Here is a 15,848-nt window from a genome sequence, read left to right as displayed (position 1 = left end):
GGAAGGAATAAGAGCAGCATATAATGCATTTTTGTACAACCCATTTACAATTTTAAATGCATATGACAGCTTGCTTTGATGCACCCAGAAAAAAGCATCCCTTAGTCTCCCTGATCTCCAGGGATGAGACATTAACACCAATACCATCCAGTCTTTCTCTGAAAGCCACAGGAAATTTACTACTACAATTATTCTGGCTGTGATTTGGGACAGTAAAGGAACAGCTGTGAAACCTTGGTCAAATAATGAAGTGATGGAAAAATACTCTCAAATCAAAATAAAAGACATTTATATTCTTTTCAGCAGATTTATTAGGATCAAACCCCAGGTTTCTGGAGAACTATTCTCTCAATTTTTCAAGGAAGGCATTACATGGTAAAAGAAAACAAGAGGATTGTATCTCAGTTTACACTTATGACCATGACAAAGAGGGTTCTGTCTTTAAAAATGAATGATGTCCTAACTTTTATATAATGCATACAAAAATCATTTCTAAGTGATGGTATAATTTGATAAAGAAACTGGGGGCAGGGGGAACCCATTTGGTCAAATTTTTAGTTTCACAGAGATCCTGAACCACTATTTTGAAGGGAAATGACCTGAGGAAAAACAATGGAAACGTTAATTCTGCAAAACTTCGAAAGACAAAAATGGTAGGCCGAAAAGTGTTTTCTGGACACTCAAGGCCAAGCTAGACCTTGAAATTGAATATATATTGCAGTTTTTTTAAAAGTACAAAGTGCATCACTGATGGTGACAGGGAAAGAAATAGCTGATAATTAACTAGGATCACTGCAACTTAATCTTCTCACCCTCTCCTGAGAAAACACTTCCTCTGAAGGTGCTATCATTTTGGTAGAAATCCCCCACCAGCAAATACAAGCTTCAGAAAAGGGAGTCTCACAGTAGGGAAAGAAAGGATTATACTTCTCTCAACAAAGTATGATGTCATTAATTTCTTTTCCCTTAGGCAAATACTGTTTGCATTTTGTAAAACCTACACCTTACATGCACATAAATGCATTTCACCTATTATTTAGCTTTCAGGCCCTGCCTCAGATAAGGTCATTATCAAACAATTTTTATTTCTATGCTGCTAAAGCAAGGAGGAAAAATTGCCCCATACCAACTGTATCAATTTTAACCTTATCTTAAATGGGACGCCACAGGCCAGCCTTTTAACAACCTCAGCCATTTTCAGATTTTGCATAGCCTGAAACTTACAATACCTGTACAGAAAGAGTTTTCAGGTTATGCTTGTGCTTTTCACAGAAGAATAAATCGTAACATATGAGAATCTGATTCCCTCACTAGACAAAAGGCAGCTTGCTTATCACTTTGGTAAACTATTTTGCTCTCAAAAGCCAAAGGTTCCCTTTGAGAACCAGCTTGCTGGGACTTGGATAATGTAATGGTGAGGGAGTCCTTAAATTAGCAGCATTTGATGACACATATAATACTAAAAATAGCAGGTTGTTCAGATTTACTCAGGTAGAAACAACTACAAAAGAGTGGAGTTTTAATCACTCTTTCATATAGTAACTATAGCATTTATTATCTTCTCCTTTTAAAGCCCTATAGCATATATCAAGTCCCACTTCCAGGAATTGTTCCACACAATCAGCAGCAAACATTTTCCATCTGGTTGATGAAGATTTCAGAGTCCTTCATCATTGTATGTTGGTAAAGCAGGCTTCACAATGCTTTGTGCATTTGATTCCACAAGGGGGCGCCATGTCACTTCACCAGACAGCAGGAGGTCTTCCCCAGGCATAGCATCCAGGTGCTGCACCTGACATTCACAAGAGAATAATACAAGTCACTGGCAGATCAACTACAATGATGATTCCCCTAACTGGAGGTCTTATTACTATGGAACCATGAAAGAAGCAGAATGAAGATTAGAGTGCTGGTGCTTACTTAGCATGAATACCCCCCTCTTGCAAGGAGAAGAGGACCAATCCACATAAAATGAGTTATACTTGCCAGTGCCCAGAAAGAAGCAGGAATCACATGACCTGGAAGACCTTTTGTTTGAGACTTCTAGCCCCCAAAATTTCTTTTATATGGGCTGTCTGCATGACAAAAATGCTCACGGTCTCCCCAGCCTCCTGACAGACTGGATGTGGAACTAGTCCTGGTGCAGGGGAAAATGGGGTTTTGTGTGGGTCAAAATGGTCTGCTATTTGCGACGGAGTTTCCTAGACAACTCCACAGCAAATCCTAGCTGATTAGACAGCTCCTACATGCTCCTTACTTTACCTTGCCATTGCTGCTACTGAAAAGACCCCCACCGCTGTGTCTGATGTGGAAACAGAGTGCCTGTCTGCATAGGTGCAGCCAGGTGCCCCATTTCCACATCAGACACAGTGGCAGGGTCTTTTCAGCAGCAGCAATGGGAGAGTAGTATAAGGAGTGTGTCCAGTACTTGGTCCGTGGCACTGGGATGAGTGGGCAAGTCACATGCTCTCAGCTACAGGGAAGGCAATGGCAAACCTCTGAACAAATTTTGTCAACAAAACCCCAGGTTGCCTTAGGATCACCATAAGTTGGAAACAACTTGAAAGCACACAAACAACAAGAACATAAAAATATATTTTTCATATTTACAAAATATAAAGCAGATTATGACTTTTACAGCTTAGAGAAACTGAGAAACAAAACAGGGAGAAAATACCAACAACCATAGAGAAGAAAAGTAACCCAGATATAAGCAAGTGACAACGAGAATGGCATCACTCAGATGGGGACTAGTACTCTTTCCATTGAAATTCTGTGATGCACATTTACTATCATAGCCATAGCTGGAAAAGCTACAGACTAAAAACTAGTAAATAATGGCATTTCTTGCTTTGTATCCTCTGCAGTGATCTTGAGACAGAAATCTGATAATCTTATTGGCTCCTAAGACACAGACAATTACTTCCTGCTCAGACTAAGATAGCATGGTGTAGTGGTTTGTAGCGTCCCTTTTTCTAATTGTGCTAGTGTGATTCAAGCTACATAGTATCATTCATATGTTTTGTCAGATTGTTTTGTATTGCTACCAGATTTTATCACCGCTGATTTCACAGTTGTTTTCTCAGAGGTACTGAATTTCTGTAGGTTTTGGTATTTTATATTTTCTCTTTTTCCATCTTCAATTCTGCTGTCCCCAGAGACTGCCACCTCTATAATTCAAACATTCTTTTTCTCAACTATGGTTGACAAATCATATTTTAGCACAGATTACAATGTATCATTGCACACACTTTATTTTGGTGTTTGTTACAGTCTGTGCAATCGCATGGCACAAATTAATAAAGTGATCAACGGTTTCGTCCTTTTGTTTATGCAGACTACATTTACTAGCCTTAGTTATTTTTCCAGTATTTACCTTGATACCATTTATCTGAAATATCTGTTCTTGAGCTACAAATATATATAGTGCCAATCCTTTTTTTCAGTGTCCTGTTCTGTAACCATTTACAGATGCTCAATTTGTCCTTCTGTGTTTTTAATGTGGGACATGTAGTGATTTGTTTTGTCAAGCTTCAAGGTGATTTCTCATATTTTCAACTATATGCCTTTTGTTTCTTCAGTGTTCAATAAATTATCTCTATATACATCTATTAACAATTTACTTTGCTTTTTTTGATGTATTTATTCAAGGATCTTTCCGCTACTTTAATAATTTGTTTTACTTGTAATAACCCTTGGCTACTAATATTGCATGGCAGATCTAGGTCCAAAACACACTGCAGAAATAATCAAGTTTGAGATCGATTTAACTACCCTAGCTCAAGGCTAGGGAATTCTGGGAACTGTACTTCTGTGGGACATTTGGCCTTCTTTGCCAAAGAGCTCTGGCACAATAAACTACAATTCCCAGGATCCCCTAGCACTGAACCAGCGCAGTTAAAGTAGTCTCAAACTGGATTATTTCTGAAGTGTGTTTTGGACCCTAGTCAATCAATATCACTTGAAGGATTTAAACCATGATTTGGTGTTTTTTTAATCTGAGTTTTTCAGACTAATGCATATAGTTCTGTTTAGAGTCCAATCAACAATTTTAGTGCTACACTCAATAACTGGTATGACCAAGGAGTTTATTGTGTTAATTATTTTTCTGCTGTTTAGTTTTGATTATTAAACTTCCCCTGGTCAGGGAACCAAACCACTCACCTACTGGTACTTTTATACTGTGATGGGATTGCATGCTCTCATGAATCAATCATGAAATATGGTGCAAAAACAAAAGCAAAGAAAATATCTCACACCAGATCGGTCACCACCTGGTTCAACAAGGATGGTGTCAGATGTTGCAGCTCTTGGATATCAGATGGACTATAGGTCTCTATCTTTTACTAGAAAATCAGGGCTGGATATTATGAAGCTATTGGAAGACCAACCTCAGTGGAAGAAATGGACAGTAGCACAAAACAGATTAATAATGGAATGCTGTTATAAAGCAAATCCATCAGCTACACCTCCTCTGATAAAAAACAATATAGATCTAGCCCTCCTTTAGTCAATGCAAGAATTCAACAAAATTGTTCAACAAGAATGGTAACTCCTGCTTTGCTAGGTCATCTGTGTGCCCACAGAAAATGGGACCCATGCAATGATTAACAAGTATTTTCTGTTGGCACCAGCGAGTTAACAGGGAAGGACAGAGTCACTGTTCTCATGGGATTTGTAGAAACTAGAGTGTTTCCATATTGCAGAATGTAATTTCTTTCTTTCTTAGTTATTCTTAAACCCATAGCAAAGAAGGCTGTAATGATGCCTCTTTACAAATCTCCTGCCAAGGGATTTATGTGGGTGCTGTTCCCTAAATTCCCTTGAGTATACATGGAACAATCAAGTACATATCTGAGGATTTCTTTTGGAAAGACAGGTGAACCCAAATCTAATCTGAGGGTCAGATAAAATACCCAGTGATTTTCAAACAGTAACATTTTAAAGGCAATTGTTTATGGGAAATTTTTATAGCTAGTGAAATGTTGAATATTTTAACAAATTGACAGGATGTTGTCATCCTGTAACTGAGAAGGTCCTATAATACTTCTCTTTAATTAGCTACATAAGGGTCATAAGAAATTTTAAAAGAGCTAAGAAATTCAGTCCTCCTCTGATCCAGCAAACAGAAAATGAAGCTGTTTTCTATTGTTGCTACCCAAAACAAGTATTTGCTGAAGAAATAATATAAACAAACCTCCTCTCTCCCACTCTCTGTTATGTTATGCTGAAACAGACTAACACTGCTAACTCTTTGAAATTCTTCCAGTTATGATGATTTTAGAGAAAATGGTGGGAAAGTTACTCAGTCTGCAGGGATTTTTTTTTTGTTTCTTCTAAAAAGCTCATTGTTTTGCCTCTGAGGGAGGGCTATATAAAACTCTACAAGAAATTCTCTCTCCATAACAAACAGTTTACCAGGGACTTTGTTTTGTCATGTACTGTCAAGTCAGTTTCAATTTATGGCAACCCCAAGGAATGAGAAGGGCACAGTGGCAACCAGGTGAGATCCAATTTGGGTAGATTCTTTGCTGACCAGTAGTTGAGATAACTGACTACACAGCCATGGTGACAATGCCTCCTCATGAGCAGGAGACACTATTCTTGCAGATCTTATTGTTCTGTGTTTTCAAAACATTTCTGACTTATGTCAACCTTAAGGTGAACATGGGGTTTTCAAGATCTGTTCAGAGGTCTTTGCCTTCCCATGAGGCTCAGAGTGTGACTTGCCCAAGTTCAAACAGTGGGTTTTATGTAGCTCAACAGGGATTCAACCCCTGGTCTCCAGGGTCCTAGATCAAACCACTAAACCACTCTGACTCTCCATAGTGTACCATATACATCAAATCAAACTGTCTTCTAATTTGGAGGCCAAGGGAAAAAGAAAGAAAGAAAGAAAGAAAGAAAGAAAGAAAGAAAGAAAGAATAAGTGTGATCTGCATGACCTGCAGTGAGCAAACAAAATTCGTAGCAGTCTTGCCTATAATTTAAGGTCTGACATTGTCTTCAGAGTGCTCTAGAGTCTAGAGCAAGAGGGGGTGACTGTGGCCCTCCAGATGTTTTTGGACTACAAGGCACCATTTGACTGCAACTCATAACTGGAATGCTACTTACTGTGATGGCTAGAATGGATGGAAGCTGCAAGCTAAAAAATATCTGGAGAGACACAGTTACCCACCCCAGTTCTAAATCCAACTGATAGTCCTTAAAAAGAGTACATCTATTCAGTGACTTGCTGAATGGTAAATCACTGAGTTAATTTCCATTTATTTAAACTGGGACTAGCAATTAGATTTAGGCCCTGGCAAGACAAGGGCAAACCTCCTCTGAACAAATCTTGCCAAGAAAACTCCATGATAGATTCGCTTTTGGGTCACAATAACAACTTCAAGGCACACAACAATAAAGAAGGATACAAATTTGTACATCTCTTTCTTTGACCATAACCAGTAAAAGACAATTTACTTGTGTGTGGCTTGCATTTGAAGATGACTTTTGTGTGTATGCTTCTGCCTGTAAAAGGCAGCCTTGCTGAATTCTCCCAGTTTACCTGGAATAATGCTCAAATCTGTTACTCTATCCTTTGATCCTACCCAACATGTGTGAATCTCAGTTTATCACTGCCCATCTATGCAATCCTATGCATATCAATAAAGAAGTGAGGATGCATTGGACTATGGCCCAAGGAATTGTTTTTTCTGTATACCATCTATAAATGAGCTGGGTCACTGCAAGAGTTATGAAAGAACAATAATCTGAATTAAACTGGGTTTTTACACTTTAAAAAATCGCAAGCCCAGATAGTTTTGCTTTGCAGCATAAAGAGGCCGCTTAGAATCTATATAAGTGGCCTAACTGTATGGGGTGGAGTGGGGGAGAATCAAGGTGAAACTCAAGACTCAAGTTGGCCAAACCTTCTCAACTATCCATACAAGAATTTTACAATCTCTTATTCTGTTTGTCCCAGCATTTTTGTAGGCTGAATTTGCTCTCCTGTCTAAAATGCTTTTATTTAATGTTTTCTTTAGGGCCAATGATGTGTGAAGCCAAAAAATATTAAGTACAGAACAGGTGAATCTCTTAACAGATGCAAAGTACAATCAATGTAAGAGGCAGAATAATAGGCCCATACTCCCCAGTTACATAGGGGGGGGGTTGAAATTTGGATACATTATTTCCAGCAAGAAGAAGTTGTTGCTGCTCTTATTTGCTTGCTTACAGTTTGGCAATGATAGCCACTTAAAAAAACTGTCTGAGACAAGGATCCCCAACAGTGGCCATGAATAATAATGGTACCACCTCTCAGGATTGTAGATGAAACCGGGAGATGATATAAATATTTCAATAAAGAGCCGTACTGAACAAACTGAAAAACAGCTGGTAAGGGATAAAGAGATATATTTTACTTTTCATAGGCGCGTTACAGACCGCCATAAGGGACGTCCTCAGGACGTCCTAGGTTTAAAAAGGGGGGTCACTTCTTGACACCCCCAAGCCTAATACGTCCTGAGGACGTACAAGATGGCGGCGCCCCATCTACATGGGGGCTGCCATGATGGCGTCACGAACGCGCCGCCTCCAAACGAGGTGGCGTGGACGTGACGCCGTCACGCCGCACGAGGGCGCTTAGTGCGCCCTTTTGTGAGCTCAGGAAGGAGCTCCGAAACGGAGCTCCTTCCTGGTCTTGCGTCACTGGGTGCAGCCTTTAGATGGCTGCGCCCAGCGACGCAGAGGAGAAAGGGGCCAAGTGGCCCCTTTGTCCTCCTCCCCGCTGCCGTGGGGTGTCCTTGGGGCTTGAAGCCCCAAGGACACCCCTTTCCAGGCCTCGGGGAAGTGGCCTTTTGCCGCTTCCCCGCAGCCTGGAAAGTGGCGGATTGGGGCCTCAGCGGCTGTTGCTCTGGCTGCCGAGGCCCCGATCCGGCGGGGAAAGGCGCGGGTGCAGGCCGCTGCTTTTTGGCGGTCTGTAACGCGCCATACTTCCTCCAAAATGCTCAGGATGGAATATATGAGGATTTCTCCATTAGATTCTAACAGCAGTATGGCTTAAATCAGGATGAAAAATGTGATGAATCAGAGGATAAAGGATATTAATAATAAGGGATTGGGGCAGAGAGGCCACCCTTATACAGCCCTATTTGGGAGGCTATTATTATTATTGGAAATATTTATGTACTTTCTGTCATTTTCAAAGAACACTGTAAAGAAGTCATTGTGACAAATATCACATAGTACAAAAACATAAGAGCAAAACCAAAAAGAGAAATTATTAAAACCAGCAAATGTCTGGGCAAATGAATAATTTCAATGGGTGCTGAAATACCCTTGTCAAACTACAGGAGAAACCCAAAGTGAGTGCCTCAACAGCAAGTATATCAAACATTATCTGAAAAACAGAAAGAATGACCATGTTCCAAATAACTGCTCACCTGTTTACGCACATATTCTACCATTATTTCCAACTTCCTTGGATCATCACAATGTTTATTGAACAGATTTCTCCAAATGGCTGCTGCAAGGACATGATCGTCTGATAAAATTCCCTAAAATTAACAAGAAAAACAACAAGCTGGGAAAACATAAGACCAAACAGGAAATGGTTTTAATCTTAACAAATTACTCTTTAGCTGTATATTAATATGCATATTAATATAGCCCAAACATACAGTAAGCTGTAACTTTCCAGACAGGTATGTTCACTTCCAACCATCCTTCATTCATGGGAGAAAACAATGCAATACAAAGATTACTGATATTATTTGTAGGGAGCACAGTAAGCTTCAATCACCCATAGTTGAAAAGACTGGTTTGAAAATATGTATATGGCTAATCTGTAAAGACTCAGTGTACAGTCATCCCTCCATATTTGCGGCTTTGATATTTGCGGATTTGATTATTCGCGGATTTCATTAATATGTTCTCTCTAGGACTGTCTAGGTCCTCCAGTGCAACTCTGTGGTCAACTTTAACTAAACGTTGCACTGAAAGACCATTTGTAGCTACTCCAGTGCGATTCTATGGTCAGTGTATGTTGGACATTGACCACAGAGTTGCACTGGAGGACCTAGAGATTCCTAGAGAGGTGTCCTCTCAGGTAGAAACAGTGTTTTTGTTATTTGCGGTTTTTCCATGTTCGTGGGGGTCTTGTTCCCCTAACCCTAGCGAATATGGAGGGACAACTGTATTCATAAATGATTTAGCATTAAGTTTACTATACCTAACAAACTCAGGGGAAAACCATACAAGGTACAAATATAACATAAAGAATGAACAAAAAGTAACTAAAGAAAATACAAAGAGTAACTACTAATTATATAATGAAATAAAATTAAACAAACCAAAAATCATAAAGGAAGTATCTAACAATCATATAATCATATACAGAAAATAGCAATAGCAAGTACATTTCTATACCGCTTATCAGTATACTTAAGCACTCCCTAAGCGGTTTATAATGTGTAAGCTAATTGCCTCCAACAAGCTGGGTACTCATTTTAGCATCTGATGGAAGGATGCAAAGTTTGAAATCTCTGGGATCAAACTCACAACCTTGTGATTGTGAATGGCTGCATTACCAGCATTTAACCACTGCACCACCAGGGCTTCCACTGGCTTACAGATAACCTAATGCTAAATCATTTATGAAACAGATAGTTTTCTTTTTGTAAAACTGACTTTAGCTAGAGCCTAATACTCAAAAAGAATACAAACTATACATCTAGTATAGCTAATTTAGTTATGGCACAATTAGAGCATGCTATTATACTGAGTTATACCACCAACCTTTATAGATCTGACTTTCTATTTTATAAAAGATATATCAATGATACCTTCTTAATATACACTAATGCTAACAATATTACAGTTTTTTATTGGATCAATACCATAAACCTGACTATTAAATTTTCTGGTAATCATGATCCTTGCAGCATTGCATTTCCGGATGTCCTGGTTACAGCAGAGGGACAAACACTTTTTGTGTCTAACTACCATAAATCCACAGATTGTAATTGTAGTTTATATTGACCATCACACTAGTAACACAATTACAGAGTAGCATTATATATAGCTTGCTACATGATTGTGAGTCTCAGACTATCATTATACCAAGCTCCCCACCTTTATCCCCATCCTTATTTTTAGGCAAGCAGATCTAAGCAGGTTAACTTCATTGGCATAATCTAGTTTGCAAAAGCCAGTGTAATCAGCACAGAAGTCAGGCCAAATCTGTTTCATGCATAGTAGACCCCACCACTTGTCTATCTTCTCCACACATGCAGTACTAAACCTATGTTAGTATTACCTCGTCATATCCAAAAATAGCTGCATAGAAATTCTCTGTCATGTTTCTCATGCTTTCTTTCAGGGAAACAGAATCAATCTGAAAAATAAAGCAACAGTATGAACTCTGAGTCAGTGAGGAAGTTAGAGGTGAAAACAGCACCAGAAACCTGAAGTCGCTTGCCAATGTCAGCCACTTCTAGATGGAGCTGAACTTGTTGGCTGAGACTTGAGAGCAACAATATTTTTGAATGAAGAATAACACAAAATGAGATCCTTTGGATATACAGAAAGAGAAAGGATGGTTGCTGAAACACTCTGCATACATTAGCAATGTATGGACAGCACACCATACTTTTAAACACTGAAGGAATGTGGAAAGTGTTCTTGCAGGCTATGACACCTACTGCACAGTGGTAGTAGGTACATACTGAATATAGGATACTTGACATCAGAAATTCCATACCGAATGGCTCTCTGAGGGAAAAATATAGGAGTACACACTGTGAAATTACATGTAAAAGAGATGGGGAACAGGACTCTAAGATAGAGAAACCCACAGCAGAATTGAGGACTTGGCCTCCAGAGACCATGCTAGACTACCAGTTGCAAAATTTCATACTCAAAGGAAAGCCATGAATAACGCCATACACAAACCTGAGCACTTTGATAAAAACAGACCAATACTGCTTCATCAATGATGTCACCAAAGCCCTATTAATATGCATATAGCCTTCTGGTTACTGCCTCATAATAATTTTCCCCTCAAACAGCTAATTAGTTCATGTCATACTATCAAACCTATGGCTTATATATAGTCTTCTATTAAATTGCTGTCCTTCATAACTTTATTTTTATAATACATGCATACAGTGGAACCACAAGGAAAAATCCTTTTATGTCAGTTACTCATATTTTTCCATTTATATAAAGTATTAAAATTCATGCATTTATTTTATAGGCTATCAAGATTTGGTCACTGGACTATTACTGAATGTTTAATGAAAAAGTGCTAAACAGAAGAAATCACAGGGTTAAATGATGACTGCAACCTCTGTAATGACTTAATTAAATTTTTATTGAGTACATAAACTATGATGTCACTTTTAGCCAACCAGTCTTGTTCTTTCTAGGCATGTCAGAGACCATGGCTTTTCTCAACAGAACATACTCCTAAATAAGCAGCATTTCTATACTCTAATAAGGGGAGCAGCTCTCATGTAACACACTCAATAAATTATCCTTCCATTTTTAAAACAAACAAATTCCATGAGTTATAATATATTTGCCATGCACTTTTTATGACATAATAAAAATGTTACCTTAAGGATTACTTAACACATACTACAAATGTTACAGCAGGCAATTGCAAGGGGGCAAAGAAAATAAACAGTGCCATTACAGGGACAAGTCCTGGACTTTGCATCCCTAGGGGAGCAGCTCACTATATAAAAGCAAAAAGCAGCAGCTTTAAGAAAGAGATTAATAAGGAGATAACAAAGCTAAACAAACATGGCAATAAATAAAAATATGACTCTTGCATTGGAAAGGGGGGTAGTATCCTGGATAACATCACATTTTAAAGAGGGCTCTCACAGTACATGGAGGAAACTGGTTAGTTAATACTAAAGCAACACCATCTCATTAAAATAAGTAAATAAACTTAAAGAAGGGCTCTTTAGAAACATTTGTTTCTCAGTCCTGTCTTCCCAGCACTGGCAAATCTCAACACCTGGCTTTCAATAGTAATAATTTCACTGACTACAAGCCTGTCTCAAGTGTCCAGAGTACTAGAGAACTTTTATTTGCTACTCAATGCTAATGCTACTAACAGCCACTGGATTTCTCTGGCAAACAGCTCCTTTATGCCTTGAACAAGAAAAAACCCTACCCTTGATTCAAAGTAGTTTAGGAAACTTTGGGCTCATACAGACAGGCTAAAATAAAGCTGCTTCGGGTCACTTTGGAGGTAGGCTGTTTACACACATCTTAAGAGGTCAGAAGCTGTGCCAAAGCTGCACTCCAGTTCTTAGGACTGGAGCATGGCCTTGGCACGGCTTCTGGCCTCTTAAATGCATCATTTAAACAGCATACTTTCAAAATGACCCGAAGCAGCTTTATTTTAGCCTGTCTGTATAGGCAATTTGATGAAGCAAGTAACAAAACTGGGGTTCTAGGATCCTAGAAGTTAACCAAAATGCAATGGTTAACTATACATCCAAATATCCCAAAGCAATGGTAACGCCTATGTGTATTTAAGCAGAGGCTAGATGGCCATCTGTCAGGGATGCTTTGATTTGGATTTCCTGCATGGCAAGGGGTTGGACTGGATGGCCCGTGCGATCACTTCCAACTCTATGATTCTATATATATGTGGCTACTGAAACTTACTTCTGTTACCTCTGAAGACAATGCAATTCAAGACATGTCCACACAGAAGTAAGTTCCAGTACGTTTTGCAGGACTTACTCCTAGGTAAATATGCATCAAATTGGAACCTAAGTAGTGTTCTCAGTCTCTTAGAATAAAGGATCAATGGCACTATTTAAAAATGTGTGTATGTGTATGTGCCTTCAAATTGCCTGTTGACCTGTGTGAGTCCCATTAATTTTATACGGGTTTCTTACACAAGGAATATTCAGAGCTGGTTTTGCTAGTTCCTTCTTCTGAAATATATCCTACAGCAACTAGTACCCACTGGTGTTCTCCCATCAAGTACCAACCACAGCTGACACTTCTTAGCTTCCAAGATTGATGGGATCTGATGCCTTTAGAATATTTCGGTTCTTAGCTGTATGTTATCCAATTAGAAATAAGGTTTTTGCAAATAATATTTTGGTTGCATTGCAACGTAACTATGGCACATCATTATAGAGATAAGTCACAGCAAACCTTGGGCTCCTCTGTCCTCTGCTGCAGCCGCAAAAGGTTAGAAGTTTTCGCTTGCTTGCTCTTAAGTCTCAACTGGACAAACTGTGTAGTGTATTGGTTTACTTACACCTTCCTCTTCTGCAAAGCTAGGACTGAAAGAAACTTGCAAAATAATAAGAAATGTAGTTAATCTTAACTATGACTTACTGAAGCAAGTCAGGTTAGGTTATTGATGCTAGCTTGTTTCGAACAACCCAAAGGTGTGTTTAGGCACTACTTGGGTTTTAGGCCCTGTACAGACGGGTCTTTTGCAGCATCATGGCGACATGCTAGGGTTGCCTTGGGGTGGCGCGTGCACACACCCCGCAACCCTAGCACGTCGCCATGACGCCATAGCTGTGCGGCACAATCCAGCTATTTATAGCGGTGCAAAAAGGAGTCACTTTTCAGCGCTTTTTTGTGCAACCGCACTGTGCAATTTGGTTGCTGTGGCGTGGCTACGCGAAAAAGAGAGGCGGCTCCCGGCCGCCTCTTTCTGGTGGTCTGTACCCTGCCTAAGTTAATTAAAAAGAAGAAGAAAGAAAGGCAAAATCCTCCGAATTACCCCTTCTGGCTGCATATGCCTGAAGTCTGCTGCAACTCATTTCTGTAGTGATACACCATAGTTTATCATTATGTCCAAACAGTCCTCATAGCAAAATTTGCACTTGATTTCTGGAGTCAGAAGTGCATATTTATATCACTATCTCATTCCTTTTCAGCTTCCATTAACATTATCAGTTTTGTCCACACCTCCTACTACACCTCTTCTATTTGAACTTTGGAAGTTTCTGTCTTAAGATGCAAAATTCTGACATATACACTGGCAGTTTTTGTACCTTCCCCACCTCTTACAAACACAGAAACATTTCTAGAATGAATAAAACCTCACTTCTTCAAATGTTCCTACTTCCCAACTCATGCTTGCCACAGAACAGTTAACAGTTAAATATTTTCTTGCCAATATTTTAAGAGTGCAGAAGGTTCCAAATTGCTGGTAAAACAAACAATGCCAGACTGTGAAAACTCCTGGCTGCCATGCTCTCTGATGTTAACAAGAGTCTCTTTATTACTGTAACCTTTCTGAAGTGAATAAAAGTTATTTCTCTGCCCTACTTCTGCCCTCAAGTAAAAGGAAAAGAAGGAAAGTGAGCCACAAAAAGTTACATGGCAAGATGTCCAGAATCCTAGAAAATTCTAGTTTTAAACATTTATTTATACATTATTATGTAAACAAAGTGTACCCCTGTTGAAAACACCTTATGATCCATCAATGCAACAATTTTTGCTTTTGCAAACTCCAAATTTTGTTAATTTCTAATGAATGAGAGATATACAAGGGACACTTTATGGTAATTTTTTCAGCTGATGACTTCTGGAGCCAGACAAATATTTTTCTTCCTAATTTTTTTGGGGAGGGGGGATTTCTTAATTTGAAACAAAATTTATCTCAACTGGGAAGCATAATGGGAAGATTGCCAGTGTTAAAATTTAAAAAAAACATTTAATTTTCAAGGCTTTCTAGATGTGCCTTAACTTGTACACTTACAGCAAAATCTAGCCACAATTAAGGACAATTTATTTTGAAAGAGAGAATTACTTTTACAAACATTTAACTTTCTTATTTAAATCATCTAAGATGGCAACTGTATTCCTCTATGCAAGCCTTCCCCACTATAATGTCTTCTAGATACTTTGCTCTCCTTCCTGCAAATCATAGCAAACATGACTGTGAAGTATCATGGATGGTGAAGTACAAAATACTTTGAGGGCATTAGGTTTGGGAGACTTTTCTATGAGAAATAATGAAAAGTATATCATTTCCATGGGAGGCTTTGGAGAAAACATGGAAACATGTACTTAAGACTCAAGTAAGAGAACCAAAGTGTTGTGGTATGAGCACTGAGCTACGACTTTGGAGATCAGGGTTTGATTCCCTGCTTGGTCATGGAAACCCACTGAATGATCTTTGGCAAGTCATGCCCTCTCAGCATGATATGTTCATCTTAGCACTGCCATAAGTCAGAAATGACTGGAAGGCACACCACCACAACAAAGAATTACATAATCATTATAGAAAGATGACAAAATGGGATAAATTTAGGCAAGATTAATTGGCATTCATCCATTTTCACAGAATCACTTCATTCCCAATGTACAGTCATTTCAATTTTATTGCTGACCTATTTTATATTTTATACATTCTATTTAATAGTAGTGGACATAAGCAATTAGGATATACATTTCATGCTGGTCTTTTATATGCTCAGATCATATGTAATCTGTTTCACTATATGAAAATCGTTTTGAATTCATCTAAATGTATATCTGTTTTTTGTACCATTCTATTTATACATTACTATTAAAAAGACCCAAGACAAGCTCTCACAAACATACCAGAAATCAATAGGGTTGGACACTGTTTTAACTTTGTCTGTTCCCACCAGATTACTCTCTAAATATTTGAGTCTATTTTTAATTATTATTTAATTATTTATAATTTCCTGCAATTCTTCTTGTTATGCAATATACAAAATAGTTTCTTCTTTAAAAAATTAAAGAGATTCTTACCTAGCGGTAGGAATTCCCAAGCCTTGTCCCTATCACTGATCAGCCTGATCTCTCTCATGATGAGCCAAACAGTAGAAGCTGAATGTAAG

General features: G+C 38.6%; 1 protein-coding gene across 2 annotated transcripts in view; it reads right to left on the bottom strand.

The window, feature by feature from the left end:
- Positions 1-287: 287 nt before the first annotated feature.
- UQCC1 (ubiquinol-cytochrome c reductase complex assembly factor 1) overlaps positions 288-15,848 on the bottom strand; it is a 66,070-nt gene continuing 50,509 nt past the window's right edge. For both annotated transcript variants that reach the window (XM_089514215.1, XM_089514214.1), the window contains exons 8-10: positions 10,301-10,378; positions 8,427-8,540; positions 288-1,792 (exon numbers count right to left, since the gene is read on the bottom strand). In XM_089514215.1, the coding sequence (XP_089370341.1) occupies positions 1,658-1,792; positions 8,427-8,540; positions 10,301-10,378 (327 nt within the window). In that variant the 3' untranslated portion in view covers positions 288-1,657. The remainder of the gene's footprint in view (positions 1,793-8,426; positions 8,541-10,300; positions 10,379-15,848) is intronic.

Source organism: Sceloporus occidentalis, unplaced genomic scaffold (assembly GCF_023333645.1).
Source record: "Sceloporus occidentalis isolate IW3139 unplaced genomic scaffold, rSceOcc1.0.p SCAF_3, whole genome shotgun sequence".
In the NCBI taxonomy this organism is placed as follows: Eukaryota; Metazoa; Chordata; class Lepidosauria; order Squamata; family Phrynosomatidae; genus Sceloporus; species Sceloporus occidentalis.
Note: the sequence above shows the minus strand (reverse complement) of the source record. Positions and strands in the feature narration are given on the sequence as shown.